Raw genomic sequence first — 16,947 nt, forward strand, 5'->3', positions numbered from 1 at the left:
TTAATGAAGTGAAAAATAAATAGAATTTGTTTCTTTGCCTCTGAATCAGTTATTTTTGTCATGTAATTCAAGTCTTGCACAGGGCATAAAAATAGGATTTGAATAAATAGGACTTGAATTCCTCCAAACCTAGTGAAAATACTACTGATGAGAAGTTATTAGAATGTTGTTAATTCAGTAATAACTTCCGGACACTTAAACTAATTGGGCTGTATTTACTATAGGCAATCTGTCCTCTTGAGAATTGCTGACTGGCTTTAACACAGCTGCTTGGTAGCACTGCATTGGTACTGCACCTTGTCTCTCAAAAAAATCAGTGCCTAAGTATAGTGGCATGAAGCTCTGGAACAGTTTATTAGTTTCTCAGAAAATTACTGACTGAAGCTGAGTTTGGGGCAGCCTTTTCTTCCTTGCACTGTAGTAACAGGATGCCTTTGTTACGCTCCTGTGAAACTATATCTGTACTATTTTGATGTAAGTATATGAGAAGATATTCTGCCCTAAGATAGAGGCAGCAGTCAGAACATTTATTTCATACTAGTGTGATGGCTCATTTAAAACATATAAAATGCTAGAAAATGGAGTCTTAAATACTGGCGTCCTATGCCATATCACAGCTTTTCCTAAATACCCGCATTTAAGGCCCTGTCAGCATGTGCTGCTTGCTGTGATGTCAGGTTTGTAGCCCGTGTTTTCACCTGTTATATAATGGCATGTAATTTTAACAGCTGAGTTTATGTAACTGTCGGGAAGTGTGTGTGTGCGCTGTCATCTGATTTCATTGCATTTGGTCTGAAATACTTTGAAAAGAAGAGTATTTGCACACATTCCATTTTTGTTAAACGTGTCTTATTTCAACAAAGATACCTGATTTTGTGGCTTCCAAGAGGTTGAAATCTAAATAAAAGCCATGAATAGATTACAAAGGAAAACTGAAAAAATATAAGCAGATGCTGGTGAGTCTGCAGATAGGTGTATAGCAGGGGGAGAGAGGAAGTACAGACGGTACCATCTGTGCACACTGTCCTGCTGAACAGAGCAGTCTGAACATGCTTCCTAAAAATGGGGAGAAGCTGACATTATTGTTAGGTTGCTGTCGAATATCCTTGGGGGGGAACTTTTAGTCTTTTGTAAACTTGCCTGACTTGAAAAGGCAGTTTGCATTGCCTTCAGGAGTGTGCTTCTGCAGCTATTCTCTTCCGTGCAGTGAGTCTGCCCCTTTCGCTGTGTCCAATCCACTGCTACAGCCCCCGACTCTCCTGAGGCAACGTCACTGCTGCGCCCTGTTCCCCTGGGCCTCCCAGGACTACGTAGTAACTGCCAAGTTTTGGGTTGGTTTTGTCCGCTTGCTTTAGAAGAATCTATCTTGATCTTCACAGATTCAACATTTTTTAGTATTATTGAAATATTTACAGAAAGAACTATGTAAACATGGAAGAAATGTGAAGTGGTGCAGTGGATTCTGCCTGTTTCTGTAGATGCGAGTGTCCTTTGCTCACCTCTAGCAGAGCTGATCAAATTGCACAATGATCTTGAGGCTTGCCCGTGTAGCTAGTTGGGGTATTTTATGTAAAGGTGACATAGGTGTCGTAGATTTGATCTATCCAGACCATAAAGAATTTCATGCAGCGCCATTTGGGAAAACTATCAATAAAGCTAGAAAAGAAAAATAGATTCACAGACTATTGAATGGGCTACTTCAGAGTAAACAGTGATGTGGTGGCTAGAAATGTAATAGCAGGAAGTTACTAGTGACATTTCTTGAGAATGATTCTTGGTACTAATCTTGCTTAATGCTTTTATAAGCAATTCTGGCACAAAGAGTACACTAAAAACCCTGATGATGGTGTAAAGTTGGGAGGCTGAAAATACGCAGCAGAACTGGGTGTCCTTGAAGGCTACAGTAAGAGAAACAGGATGAGTTTCATCAGGAAAACTGCAAAATCACGTACTTGGAGAATAAAATACTCCTGCTATAATTGCAAGCTTGTTAAACGAAGGGGGCTGGCTAGGGTGACCAAGATGCTGACATAATGTGGCTGTGAATAAAGCAAATGTAGTAACAGCCTGGATAATGGAAGAGATAAGAGGGTGTAAATGCTATTGTCCAAGGCACTAGTAAAGTTTCCTGAATGTATAATTAGAGTAGCTCATATAGAGGAGTTCAAGCCAGAACAGGTGCAGAGAATGAATGGGGAGCCTGGCCTGGAGAGGACCCACTGAGTCTGGCTTATTTAGTTTACCAGAAGGCCAAGAGCTACTGTGATTGATGTCTTGGAGTGCACCACAAGTAAATGACTCTTCCCCTTCTTTGGTATTTAAGCATAAGGGCAGTATTGGTCCAGGACCAAGTAAACAGGCCATTAATAAATTTAGATGGAAACTAGAGGAAGGTTGTTGACTATCAGAGCAGGGAGACCTTTCTGTTCCTTATGCTCTTGGAATGGAGTGCTAGATCCTAGCAGGCGTTACGGGTAGAGTTTTGCCTCCTTCCATGTTCCTTGCTTCAAACTTCCTCTGTTCCTTGAGAAAGCAGGTTTACTTTAGGAAAACCAGAAGAGTTTAACGCTTCTGACATTGTTATTAACTTTGCCAGTAAACTGTTCTAGGAAAAGGAAAGAGCATATTAGGTGGTCACCACCTCCCCTTTGCTATCTACAGAGGGCCTTGTGTAAAATATGGGGATATAGCAGGAATGTGTGAGAAAACTGGTATCCATTTCTTTGGAAACATTTCAGAACAGGATGTACATAAGGTCAGTCCTTTGTGTTTGAATTTTGAGAGAGACAAGTGGGCTAACAAATATAACTTGCGTTACTCCTCATTCCATTGATCTCTCAATGACTTTGCAGTTTTTGCTTGTGGTAGAATACTTCTGGTGCTTTAGCTGTAGAGTGATCAGTTAGAAAATGGTTGAAATACATATCTGCCTAATGGATGCTGGTGCTAATAAACTTGAAGATCATGTTAATAATTTTGTTTCTTAGAACTCTGGGTTCTGATGAAAGCTGGTCAGAAACTTTTGACCGGATGAGATGACTGATTTGATAAGGGACTTTGTAGGCATTTTCACATAGTTCTTGCATAAGGTCTGGAATTTCCAGTCAAAACAAAGGAGCCACATTCACAGTAGCAAATTCTCCAGCAATTAGGGCAGTTACATGGAACTGATCTTTCACAGAAACCCCCAATAGCATGTGAATAAAAGTTGAAATGGTTGGGTTTCCTCTTGAACAAAGTGCACGTTTTTGAGCTTCCCATCTGGCTTACAAGACATTTGCTGAATAATTTATGTCAATGTGGCTTTCATGTATTGATCTAAAAATACAAGTGCTAACAACGTTTATACTGTCAAGCCCTCCCTAGCTGCTTGCTCTTATGATTCAGTGAATGGAATTCAGAGCAGCAATCGTTTGGCGTTCGAGAATGGCTTCAGCACTATTGCTTGGGAAATAATGATTTTCAAATGAGCTTATAGCTGCACTCAGCAAAGCAACTGAAAAAACTGCAGATCTGGAGAAGTACCATAAACAATGGATAGTTTTGACTACCCAGTTGGATCGTACACATTATGTAGACTTGAAATAAGTGAGGTGTCTACTACAGGGGAGAAAAAATTATGCTACTGCTTTTCAGTGATGTATCGTGCAATGTTGAAATACATGTGCTTTTGCAGTGCAGTCACTTCTGTTTGGAAAAATAGTTTTAAAAGTAGCCTGTTAATTTGCAAACACTTGTTTTGGACTAGTATTTGATTACTGCAAGGTGAGTTAAAAATGTATAATAATTTTTAAAGCACATCATCTGAGAGAATTTACTATCTTCCTTTTCTTCTGGCTTTAAAAGGCATGTGGTTGTTGATAGCCATAGATTGTGTGCATAATAAAGATGGCACAGCCTTAATATATTCTGCTCATTGAAGGAGGCAAATTGGTTTGACTTGCCTTCATTTGCAATGAATGGGATCTTTGGATATCGCTTTTATATGACAAACCCCTGCAATTAGTGCATATGAATTTAGGTACATAATGTTAATAGCGCTAGTACTTGAAAGTAATCCTAACTCTTGAACTGCTTCTCCTTAGTGATTGAGTTGAGGGACTGAAGTAGCCTCATGGGTTGTAAAATGTGAATTTTTAAACCTTACACCATTTTTTTTATGTTAGCAGTAATTGCAGTATATGCGAGCTTCATTTTAGATTTGAGGGGACAGTAGCTTTTTGCAAGATCTAATAACATGTTTGTGTAAACTTTGGTTTGTGTAAGCTTTGGTTATTTTCATGTATGTTCTGTCTCATGTTGAAGCCAAACCCATGTTCGTTAATGTCACAGTAGCTGAATATCCAGGTGTCATTTGCAAAATGTAGGGGGTTCTAAGTGACCACTGTGATTAAAGAATATTCGATGTAAATGAAATACATAACTCTTCCTCTTCAAGTTACTTTAATGTGTTAGTTCTTTACCCAAAAAGAAAAGACATGGAAATTCCTAATATTAAATGGAACCCCCCCGCCCCCCCCCCCCCAAAAAACCACACACACTCCCCCCAAAGCTGCTGTTCCTTGCTCTCTGCCCCCTGAACACAGTCATTTTCTGCATAAGTAAATGCTAGAATGTTTGTGATTTTTGAATGGTGAGAAATACATTTCTTGTCTACCTTTGGGAGGTGACGTTTATATAGCATTTAACCATAAACTTCCAGCTATAAATTGGTAACAAACTTTCGGCAACTTATTTTTGGAAGAGAAGTACTTGTACTTGATAAAACAAATACCATGGGACTCTTAAACTTTGTAGAGGAAATTTCCATTGTGAGACCTGAACCTCAAGGTTTAAAATGTTTGACTTTGCCTCTGTAGCTTTTCTCAGGAACCATCAGCAATACTGTGTGTACAACTAATCAAAATGCCAGCTTGTTATTTCGGCCCCAAGGATGGAGGAAGAAAAAAAGATGCTTTCTTTGAGAATTTTTCCCTCTGTCCCAGAAGATATGTAAATTATCCTATTTAGTATCTTACCATAGTTGTGTACAGAATATTGTACAGTGATCAGCATTTCTAAAATTCTCAGACAAAAATCTAGAGACTGAAGAAGTCCGTTTCTCTTTTCTTCTAAAATTTTGTTTCAAAGTGACGTTCTTGATCTCAGCTGCTGCTTTGGTCATAATGGACATACAACTTGAAACCATTTTAATGTTTGTATTTCTCAAATCTGGTGACTGTATCATCAGTGCATGACTACGCGTCAGAGCAATATTAACATAATGTGTTTTGGGGTTTTTCTTGCAGTGATGCTACAGCCTTTTGACTATGACCCTAATGAGAAAAGTAAACACAAGTTTATGGTCCAGTCTATGTTTGCTCCAGCTGATACTTCAGATATGGAAGCAGTAGTAAGTATTGAAATTAGTTAAAATGGATTTCTTTCTGATTGTATAATTTTATAAGACCTTTTACTGCATTCCTTAAGGGCTGTTGTCAAACCACACTGGAATGATCCTTGAAAGCTTTGCCAGATTTCCATCTCTGTGCATGGCAAGGTGTTTTCTGTTTATTTCTAGCCCCAGGAATCTTGCACTGAAAGACACAGTTGGTGTCTGTGTTTGTGTCTTTAGGATGCTGCTGTCAGTAATGGGATACCAAGCCATGAAAGAAATGTTAAGTAGTTGTAATTTTTTTCAATATATCATTTTTTTAGAAAGGCCAACTTGAACTATATATTCCAAGAATATATAGAATATATTCTAAGTCTGTGGCATCTTTTATGTTTTATGCCTCTGCTCTCAGTCTTGAGTCTTCCCTTGAGCAGCTGGTTTTCCCAGCAAGAGCCAGGAGGATGATTTACAAGTATTGTATTTTTCTTTATCCCTACCTGCGTCTCTTGTGGCTTAGGTAAATGAAAGGCCCTCATAGATTTTTGTCCTGTGGATTCACAGAATCATAGAATGGTTTGGGTTGGAAGGGACCTTAAAGCTCATCTAGTTCCAACCCCCCTGCCACGGGAAGGGACACCTTCCACTAGACCAGGTTGCTCAAAGCCCCATCCAACCTGGCCTTGAACACTGCCAGGGAGGGGGCATCCACAGCCTCTCTGGGCAACCTGTTCCAGTGCCTCACCACCCTCACAGTGAAGAACTTCTTCCTTACATCTAATCTAAATCTATCCTCTTTCAGTTTAAAGCCATTAGCCCTTGTCCTATCACGACATGCCCTTGTAAAAAGTCCCTCTCCAGCTTTCTTGTAGGCCCCCTTTAGGTACTGGAAGGCTGCTCTAAGGTCTCCCCGGGCCTTCTATTCTCCAGGCTGAACAGCCCCAACTCTCTCAGCCTGTCTTCATAGGAGAGGGGCTCCAGCCCTCTGATCATCTTTGTGATTACAAATGAGAGTAACAGAAGCATGTAGGTGCTAAAGCAAAGAAGGACAAAAGACGTAGAAAAAAGATGTCAGGCTACATTAAGACAACTTGGAAAGGAACAAACCAGTATGTCAACTGGTGGCTTTCCTATAACAGCAAGATTTGCTACTGCAAGAAGGCACAAGGAAGCTTTCTCTAGTCTGGCTTTTGTTAGCTTGAGAGAATACTCGGTATGCATTGAGGACACAATAAAAAAGAAAAAAAGGCCATTACTTTAAAGTGTGGGGCTTATGTTTGTTTGTATGTATGTGTATTAAAAACAAAAAAGCCAACGCCAGAAAACCTCTGAGTACATATCATGACACTTTTACGGTAGTTTTTACAATATGCATCTTCTTCTGAATAGCTTTTTAAAGCTGCGGCACTCTGCAGGGTTAAGAATTTCCTTTTTGAAAGAGATTTATGGAACTATATTTGTTTAATGGCCTCAAAATAAGATCCAGTGGGAGAAGCAACGATAGTAATGTCTGCATCACTAGAAAGATAAGCCAGTCTGCCTTTCTTTCTAACTCTAATTTTTATGACTTACCGTATACCATGAAAAACGTTACTCTGCTAGCAAAGAAAGTTTTTAGGACCTAGATGGCCCTTTCAGTTTTCCAGAGCTCTTCAGACCAATACGATTTCTTGTCCTATAACAGTTGATCAGTTCTCAGTTTTGTTACCGCTCTCCAAATCTCTTCCTATTCTGGATAAACAGGTGAGACAAATTACTGGAGTCCTATAAACCTTTCAACACTTCACAGTCAGCCAACGAGCTCAAAATAGAATTCTGACTTCAGTCACAGAAGAGCTGAAGTACGATTCAACTATTTAGGATGAGTCAAATACTTCTTCAGGTTCCACAGGGGTTAGCCATAATTTGACGCCTACTTGAGATATGCTGAGCAATACCATGCTACCAGAAGTATGGTCAAAGTGAAGATAAGCATGTGAGAATTCCAGGACATAAATGTGGACACTTCTTGCTGTGTATCACTACTATGAATCAGTCTTCTCAATTGTCGTGGTTTAACCCCAGCCAGCAGCCAAGCACCGTGCAGCCGCTCCCTCACTCCCCCCCCCGCCCCCACTCCCAGTGGGATGGGGAGGAGAATCGGGAAAGAAGGTAGAACTCGTGGGTTGAGATAATAACAGTTTAATAACTAAAGTAAAATATAATACTAACAATAATAATAATGAAATATAATGAAAAAAATGAAAATTAATTAAAAAAAAGAGGAGGGGAAAAAAAGGAAAAAAACCCCAGTGATGCACAATGCAGTTGCTCCCCACCCGCTGACCGATGCCAGAGCCGTGATCCGCTCCTCCCGGCCAACTGCCTCCTGTTTATGTACTGGGCATGACGTTCCATGGTATGGAATACCCCTTTGGCTAGTCCGGGTCAGCTGCCCCGGCTCTGCTCCCTCCCAGCTTCTTGCACACCTGCTTGCTGGCAGAGCATGGGAAACTGAAATGTCCTTGGCTTAAGATAAGCGCTACTTAGCAACAACTAAAACATCAGTGTGTTATCAACATTATTCTCACACTAAATCCAAAACACAGCACTGTACCAGCTACTAAGAAGAGAGTTAACTCTGTCCCAGCCAAAACCAGGACATCAGTTCAGGGTTACAGCTGATATTGAGCAAAGATTTATAACTGGTAATCCCTATTAAAAATATCGGAAGGGAACTTTTTTATGGTAGACTCCGTAGTTGAAGGGGAGAGAAGGATGACAGGGGAAGCTATTCCTTTCTATATGTAGTACATCTGTTATTGTTTAGACATTGATGCTGAAAAATAAGGAAGTGGAAAACAAGGAGAGGGAGGAACAGTCCTGTAGTTCATACCAGTCAGGAAGAAAACCTCATGTGAAATTTAAAAAGCTTGAATAGGAACTCTGCTGAACAAAGACTTCAGAACTAACGTTGTTACTGATTTGGGTTTTTATTATTTTTCCCTTCCTTTGAATGCACCCATCTTTTTTTTTTTTTTTTTTTTTTAATCAGGACCATAGCTCCCCCTATCTATGCTAATTACTCTTACACAATTCCCAGTTCTCTCATAAACTACCTGTGTAAGTTTCAGACTGTTTAGAATTATTTCTTTCATAGTATCTGGTCTTTCTTTACGATACCACTCAGTTACGTATTTGGTTTCATTTTTCATCATGTATGTGGTTAATGGTAACATGATAAACACTTGTGGAATTTTTCCTGAGTAAAATGATGTGATTTGTTTACATAATACACTGCATTTTCCATCTGCCTTACTATACTAATATGTTTAATATTAAAATTAATATTAAATTATTCCAGTGGAAAGAAGCAAAACCGGAAGAACTCATGGATTCGAAACTTAGGTGTGTGTTTGAGCTACCAGCGGAAAATGATAAGCCTGTGAGTATTTTCAGATGCATATTGAGTGTTTTAACTTAATACCACAGTAAATCATGTAAAATGGCATGTTCATACAGACAGCTATATAAGCAAAAGACAGAACCCTCTGTTTCACTGCCTGGATGGCATCACCCTTTGAAAACACAATATAAACTATTAAAAATCTTAGTGATGCTTAATGTAACTAGCAACTAATTTGAACAATGTAGGCGCAACGTAAGCACAAAGAAATCTTTGAGTTGATCTGTTTTCATTTAGTGAAAGATCACAGGATAAAGAATATTTCAAAAAAACCTTCAAAGATGCTGATTGATGGTCATAAAGCTCAGATTTTATACTAAAGCAGTTATAACCATCAGCAATATAAATTTGCCTGTCCCAACACTCCCCTTTGCTTCCTTGGTGCAGCTCTGGTTTTAGCAAGTAAATCGGTAGAAGGCTAGTAAGAAAGACACAAATGCAGTTAGGGATTATATTGCAGTTAGTAGCTATAATATTACAGGATCCTTTTTTGTTAGGGTAATAAACGCATTAATTTCTAATGGAAGTATGTAGTGTCAAATGTGGAACTGATAATGGATTGAATAAACTGAAAAATGTTTCCTAGTATGCAGGTACTGAAGGCACAATTGTTCTACCTTGCACTGGACAGCTTGTAATTACGATTATGTATTGTTATAATGTTGCTATTGTAGTCTCACTATGTCTGCTCTACCCGCTCCAGACAGCGAACATTCGCTCTAAAAGTAGGTGCTTTTGTTTTAGGCCAGGGTACTTCCGGTGTTTCCAGTTCAGAGATGTGATGAGAGGAAGGAAAAAATTTGAATTAAATGGAACTTAACAGCTATTCTGTTTAGTCATAATTTTTTTATAATCCCTAAAATTCATTAGGGCAAAACAAAGCACAAGTAGTAACAAGATCCTGTTACTTTATTCATATCAATAAAACCTTCATCTTAAGACTTTGGTGGCAGTTTGGGTGGGGAGTGGTTTGTTTTTTATGAGAGCTAGGCCCTTTGCATTCTAAAGTGCAGAACACGGAGAGGATCCAAAGGCAGGAAAGGGAGGAGGGTTTGGAGGTCTGCAGCTTGTTTCCTAACTTGGGTTGCAAGTTCCTCCATCACCACAGAAACGCAGAAGGATGGAGAGGTGATAGCCAGCTGTGGGGAGTTGAGCGAGGGAACTACAGCAGAGCAGGTCGGTAGTTCCTAGCAATACCCTGGTTCCTGGAGTAGCTGCTTGTGTTGTGCTTGGGGAGGGAAAGGTGAGGAGAGCGCTAATACTCCATAAGCAGACTGTGAGCAAGTAAGTTCCCATTCATATTGTGGGACATGGTCTAAGGATATTTCCTTTTCTATATATGCAGGGACTGAAAAGTCGAGGTCATTCTGTCTGCGCTTACTGCTGCTGATCTGGTGTTTTCTGTGAAACAGAAAGGGGAAGTAAAGGTTACAGAAAGAAAAATGTTGTTTATTTCTTTTGATACAGGCACGTTTCAGGTGTGCACAGACAATTTTACTTGATTCTCCTCCTAAATATCAGGTGTGTGGTGTGGTGTGGTGTGAATAACTAACCAAAAATCACTCTGTCCTTTTTTAACAGCATGATATAGAAATAAATAAAATTGTATCCACAACTGCAACAAAGACAGATTCCTCTGTAATGTCTAAATCAATAAGCTCTTCTTTGGATGACACTGAAGTTAAGAAAGTAATGGAAGACTATAAGAGGCTTCAAGTAGAAGTTCAGAGGTTACGGGAGGAGAATAAACAGTTTAAGGTAAAGATACTTCTTTTTTTTTTCCAGATTCACCCCTTTACTGAAAAAGAAGCTTCCGACTTAAAGGTTTGGTTACCTGACCTTGGCACAATATTTTAATATTGTCTATAAATTAAAAGATAATTTAGGTTTCTCTCTATAAACTGAGAAAAAGTGTTGAAATCCATGCTTCCTTTGAAAGGAGCATACAAGTCATGCAGTCAGAGAAACTGACTGGACAGCAACCCAAAATAATTAATTCCCTCTCTTTTTTTTTTTCTTTTTCCACCTAATTTTCTCAGTCTGAATTAAGCATTCAGTGTTGGATTTGGCCCTGTTCTCTCAAACTGATGGGAGCTTGAGGGCAGTGTTGTGCAAATACCAAGTGTTCAGTAATTGCACCTATAATATGCAGTTGAATGACCAAAGAAAGACAGATTAATAAGAAATATGCTTCCTGTCATATCCAGCACATTGCTGTGAAATCAAGTAATTGAGAAGCCTTTATCACCATGCTGAAAAAACTCTTTTTACAGTCGTTTCATTTGTTGTAAACATCTAGTTTCATAGATAGCAGCACCAATGAAAATGTGGAATTTGTGACTATTGGAGCCCAATGAAAGGAACTCTGTTCTGTCAGCTCTGATGCTGCTTGGCTGGCTGATGCATGAAGAAATTCTTTAAACATTTGTAAACCAGTTTTGTTTTGCACATAGAAATAATATATGTATATAGCTGAGACACGACCTTAACTTCTCCTTGTGTTCTTGTTTTGCCAGCATCTCACAATACTATAAGTACTATATGATTTTATTTTATTTTATTGCAAATCAGTCTTGAATAAACGCTCTACAGGAGATCTCTAGAATTGAGCTGATGTCTTACAGTAATGTCTTAAAACGGTGAGCTGTTCGTTCCCTTTGTGGAGTGTTAGAAACATCTGTAAAACATCAGAAAACTATTAAATTACTGCCAGCCACCAGGTGCTGTTAGTGTCAGGTTAGAGTCACTGCCAAAAGGAAGTTAAAATATTTAAAATGAAAATGTGTTGTTTCTAGCAGTAAAATTACTATATAGATAAACAACATCTTATTGTTTACAAAAGTCAGTTGTCCCCATCCAGACTTATAGCAGTAGTGAGGTATCAGGTAGTCTGTGACTTTTAATAAAAAAATAATTTAAAAGAATAAAAACCAAAGTTTTCCTCCAGAACGTTAGGTGCCTCTTTAAATTCAAAAGTGAGAAACACTGACATACACTGAGCCTTTTGAATTTCACTTATCTGACAATTTTTAACTTATTGCAATTTTATTTCTTGAGTATTTTTTTTATTTATAGATTGGAGGTTTTTGCTTCAGTATCTTACACTTTTGCACTATAGTACCATATCACATAAAAGTCTAACACTATTGCTTCAGCTGTATACAGGTTAGGTCACAAAAGGCTCATTTTACCATCTCCTAAAGTGCTCTGTGTGTGTGTGTGTTTAATGGAGTGTGCTAACACACAGCTGTGCTGCACAACAGTTTAGATCAAGATGTGGGGAACATCGTCTCCACTTGAAGTGATAATATCTGGTGTTATGATGTTGTTTTATCTGTTGTCTCATACATCTTTAAATCAAGAGAGCTGTCAAACTCATACCAAGAAAATAGCCTAATTATTGCCATTAGTTTCATGTCAAAATGTCAACATTAATATGATGGGGGAAATAGATTTCCCTTCAAATGCTCGTAAAATTTGCTTGTGACATCTAACTAGGGGAATGATGAGTATAATTGCCTTAAAGTTGCATATTTTTCACAACCTATCTTTATTATATTGAAAAGTATTTTCCCCCAACAGCACTATAGTTGCTTACAGAGCAAGAAAAGCATCTTCATGCCATTCCCTCCATCATTGTTTTAGAAGTTCTGGAGCTGTCTCCAGACTTCGGACAAGTGTTCTTGCAGGCTTCCTCATTGCTTCCTTCCCCTATTACCTTAGTCAGCAGGAGAAGACAGTTCTAAGAGCATGTGGTTTTTGCTCTGCTAGTCAAGTAGATACAGAATTCCTCTCTTACCTCACTACCCTTTCCTTCTCAGGATTATCTAGGAAATAGAGCTCTAAATTAGCTGTAAATCTGCTTTCACCTATTTTAATATGACCACTTAAAATAAATATGATAAGGGTGAATATTTAAAGCTTTTTTTCAGTAGAAATAATAAATATATCTTCCTTTAGGAAGAAGATGGACTGCGGATGAGGAAGGCACCCCAGACAAACAACCCAATATCTGCTTCTGCAGCTGCTGTCAAGGATGAAGGGCTCAGCTCCAGACTACTTGCTTTGGTGGTTTTGTTCTTTGTCTTTGGTGTAATTATAGGAAAAATAGCCTTGTAGAGGCAGCATGCTGGAAATTGTAAATTGGTTTGATGGTTCTGCCATATCATTGGATTAAATTTATTCATAACAATGTTTAAAAAAAAATTAATGTATGACATCTCACAGGTCTTGCCTTTAAATTACCCCTGCACAAATACTATGTAACATAATCTAGAAAGTTTAAAATGTACAATGAATGAATGAAAGAGAATATGCTTCAGTGATGAAGGGGGGGAGAAAATCGTGACTTAACACTACAATGGAATATTGTATATGTCATTTTAAACATTCTTAGACCCTGGTACATGTTGCTGGATTACCTCTTTTTAAAAAAAAAAAGAAAAAAAAAAAAAGGAAAAATAGAACAAACTATTCCTCCACTGCTGGAGCTGGCCCTATTGGATGTTTGGAGCTGGGTTAGGCAGGAGGTGTTGATAACTTCTGTAAAATACGTTAATCCACCATTCTGCTCATAAATTTAACAGTTTCTGTCAGTGTCTTCAACTCTGTGCGAGTCACCAATCTCTTGGCACTTAAATGAATAGTGAGAAGCTGAAAAGAAGTGTATGTGGCAATGCTGAATGTGCTAGGCATCATTAAGAGGCATATATTGACTGGTATGACGCTCATTTGGAATAAAGGTCAATGCCTTGTTCTCATAAAGGGACCAAGCTACATTGCTGTTGGTTCATTTAGTTGAATTAAAATGTTATTCAGAGATGTTTAATGCATATTTAACTTATTTAATGTATTTCATCTCATGTTTCCTTATTGTCACAAAATTGACTAATACTATATGGTATGAAAAGGCACCTGTTTAAAGCCAGTGACTAGAACTAAAAATTTGCTGCTGTAGTGATGCGAGATTCTTCTGCCTCCTGGTATTTTGGGCACTACACAATTGTTGGGAGTTTTGATCATCTGAGCATTGGAGAAACAGTGGTCAGGAAACTGTTTTTGTATGTAAATAAGTCTATCTAGGGGAAGAAATATTAGTAGTAAACTAGTCCTATGCCGTAAAAGACCAATCCTGTTTGACTATGTAGCATCTTAAAAAAAGAAAAAAAAAAAGAAAAGAAAAATTAAATAAAGCCCCCAAATTAATGTTTCCTTTGTTACTTTTGTCATGTTCTCACAGTTTTAGAGGGGGGAGGAAACAGTATTCTCTGTCAACTTAGTTTGTTTATGGCATAAGGAAACTTGCAGCCTTGTTTCAGGATGAATTTTTTTTTTCCAGCCTAATTTTAAAATCAATCCAAACAACCCCATCATGAGCCTGATATACATAAGTTGTTCAAAGTAACCATGCTGACTGCTGAGGTACAAGGTAACTTCCCATTTTTCAGTTTAGTTGGGTTCAGTAGTTAAGAAGCTTGATAGCATGTTGAAAGTAAGGTTAAGGTAATGTTGTTTCTAAGCAGACTTTTAGTACGAAACACGAACTCAATGTGTTTTAACATGTTGAACTTCAGTAGATGAAATAGCTTTTGAGCAGATAAATTCCCGTATATTCTTAGATGGTAGGTCCAAAAACCATCGGTGACAAAAGTTTTTGTAACACCTTTCAGGATTAAGATACGTCTTTTAAAAGTGACTTCTTTCATTCCTTTATTATTCCTGTGATTTCTTGAGAAAGCTGTTTGGGCTGCAGCCTGTCTGCTGCACTCGTTGACCTTTATGTTTGTTCCACTTGTGTCTCAAGGGTTTCCTGCTTTGCAAGTGCAAATAAGTGAAATTTTATGTGAGGTTTAATAAGAAAATAGGAGGAAAAAAAATCTTAACTGGTGCGTTCAGCTTATGAACACAACTCTGTAAGTACCTCTAGAAGATTCAACAGAAACGAGAGGTTTATCTTTAGCATTTTAAAATGCTAGTGCCTTGTCTGCTCAGGATGGAAGTGATGAAGCTATTAAAGTATACCTGTAAAGGGCAGAGAAGATGGGAGATGAGCTGGAAAGAACGAAGCAGTGAGTTCAGCGTGACAAATTGGGCAGAACTGATCAAGAAAAAGATACTTTCCAGGCATTAGAAGCTATTGAAAACTTTTACATGAAACATTTTAGAAGAACCTTTTCAGAAGGACAAGGTTGTAAGTGATGTTGCAAAATTAGTTTTCATTGCTTTGAAGAATATATTTGAGAAAACCTTTACTGAAGGGAGACTGAGCTATGCAGTATTTTTTTTTTTAAGAGGCTGTAAATATTTTGATCTTTTGAGATCTCTTTTTTTGAGAGCCCTTTGTTCTGCTGAAAAACAGCCTCAAAAAAGTTTGTTTTAAAAAAAAAAAAAAAAATCACTGTCTTTGCAGGGTAAAAGGGGAGGATCGAAGCTTTAAACTGGTCTCTTGTCAGTATGTCTGTAATAATGTTCCAGGCAAATTTTACACACACTGTTAGCTAACACAGTTGACTTTGCTGGCACAAGCAGCTCCCAGATAAAGGGGAACGCCAGCAGAATGTCTGTCCTCCTTCCAGTGTTCAGTAGTCACTTCTTAGTGATCTGTGACAACTTGGAACTTTAAATCATTTGTGAGCAAAGTTATTCCTGATGTTTGCACTCCAGGCTTATAAAGAGGTCCCAGAAAACATTCTCATGCTTTGCTAGATGCCTTACAAACACGTGATCAAGGAGACCAACAAACAGAGGACCTTAGTTAGTTAAGGATCTGTTGGTAATGACTGTAGCCTGCAGTTGGGGCCGACCCACACCATCAGTCCTAAACAAGACTGTTAAATTAACTGCTTATATTTTGGAACTTCACAAAGTTCTGAGGTCTTTCCTAACCATTTCTAACAACAGCCTGAACAGACAGTAGCACTGAATTGTCTGGGTAATGCTTTGCTTTTGCTGAGCTTAAAATAAAATGACTGATCAGTGGAATCCCTATTGCCTGTCTGTTTGACTGGACCTTTCTTTCATACACAGTAGAAAGAAATCTAAGGACGCTTTTTCTTGCAAGGTTCCTAAAAGGCCAGTCTGTAGATACATTGCAAAAATATATTGGATGGATGTTCTTAAGCCACCTGGATCTTTTGTAAGTTGTCCCTTACATGATGACACCAGAGCAAATGTTTTCCTGAAGTATTCATAGAAAGTGAATTATTCTGGAGGGCATTGTATATCTTAGGTAGTTATGCATGAAACATAGAGTTTCTAAATAAGATTATTGTTTGGTGTCCTTGCACAACACCAGATATTAGAAAACTGTAATTGATACATGATAGTAGAAATCAAGTTATTACTTAATCTAATTATTGTCCTTACTGTTATTTTAAGATGCCCACTTGCATATACATTTATTGTTAATTTTTGTAAGAGCCAGTAGAGGCTGCTTAGGTAGTCTTCAATTGGTGGAGCTTTACACTCCTCTCTGCACTCCTTGGGCAAATTTGGTATAAATAGATATCTAAAATGTCTTGAAGCTTAGTACTGGGAAATGAATGGAAAATGGTTTCTACTATTTTCATGTAGTTATCCACATCTTAAAGAAAATATTCCATGCATGAACGATCATAACTATTGCTCTGCATTGGCAGTTGTCAGCTGTGAATGCACAACTGGAACAATTGCATATGCAAGCTAGGCACCCAGTTTCAAGTTACTGTTGAATAGCCTTAGGGACTGAAGAGCAAGATAATACCACGTGTGTCATGTTGAGAGGGATTGATGTACCATAATGTAATTTTCTAAAAATACAGGATTGTAATAGCTTGATGGTGGTATTCCATGTTACTTTTTTGTCCTGAAATGCTGTTAGTGGGATAAAGTTGGAACCTCACTTGGCAAATTGCTAGCGTTTCTTCTCACCAATAAACTATAAAGGGTTTCTATTCGCTGCACATGTAAACTTGCAATTCTTATTATAATCTTGACTTAGCAGTCAGCATATTTACATAGCGGTGAGCACACAAAAATGGATTGTTAATGTCTTAAGATACTTGATGTTGCAGTTGCCTAATGAAAGAAAACTATGTCATCCCTTTTCTTCAGGAAATGGGTAGGACACTTTCATCTCGCAACTGGAACACTT

General features: G+C 38.1%; 1 protein-coding gene across 1 annotated transcript in view; it reads left to right on the forward strand.

The window, feature by feature from the left end:
* Positions 1 to 14,025, forward strand: part of VAPB (VAMP associated protein B and C) — a 33,363-nt gene extending 19,338 nt beyond the window's left edge. The window contains exons 3-6 of the mRNA XM_050907094.1: positions 5,289 to 5,392; positions 8,715 to 8,795; positions 10,398 to 10,574; positions 12,777 to 14,025. Of these exons, the coding sequence (XP_050763051.1) occupies positions 5,289 to 5,392; positions 8,715 to 8,795; positions 10,398 to 10,574; positions 12,777 to 12,935 (521 nt within the window). The 3' untranslated portion in view covers positions 12,936 to 14,025. The remainder of the gene's footprint in view (positions 1 to 5,288; positions 5,393 to 8,714; positions 8,796 to 10,397; positions 10,575 to 12,776) is intronic.
* The last annotated feature ends 2,922 nt before the right edge of the window (positions 14,026 to 16,947 follow it).

Source organism: Gymnogyps californianus, chromosome 17, assembly GCF_018139145.2.
Source record: "Gymnogyps californianus isolate 813 chromosome 17, ASM1813914v2, whole genome shotgun sequence".
Classification (NCBI taxonomy): domain Eukaryota; kingdom Metazoa; phylum Chordata; class Aves; order Accipitriformes; family Cathartidae; genus Gymnogyps; species Gymnogyps californianus.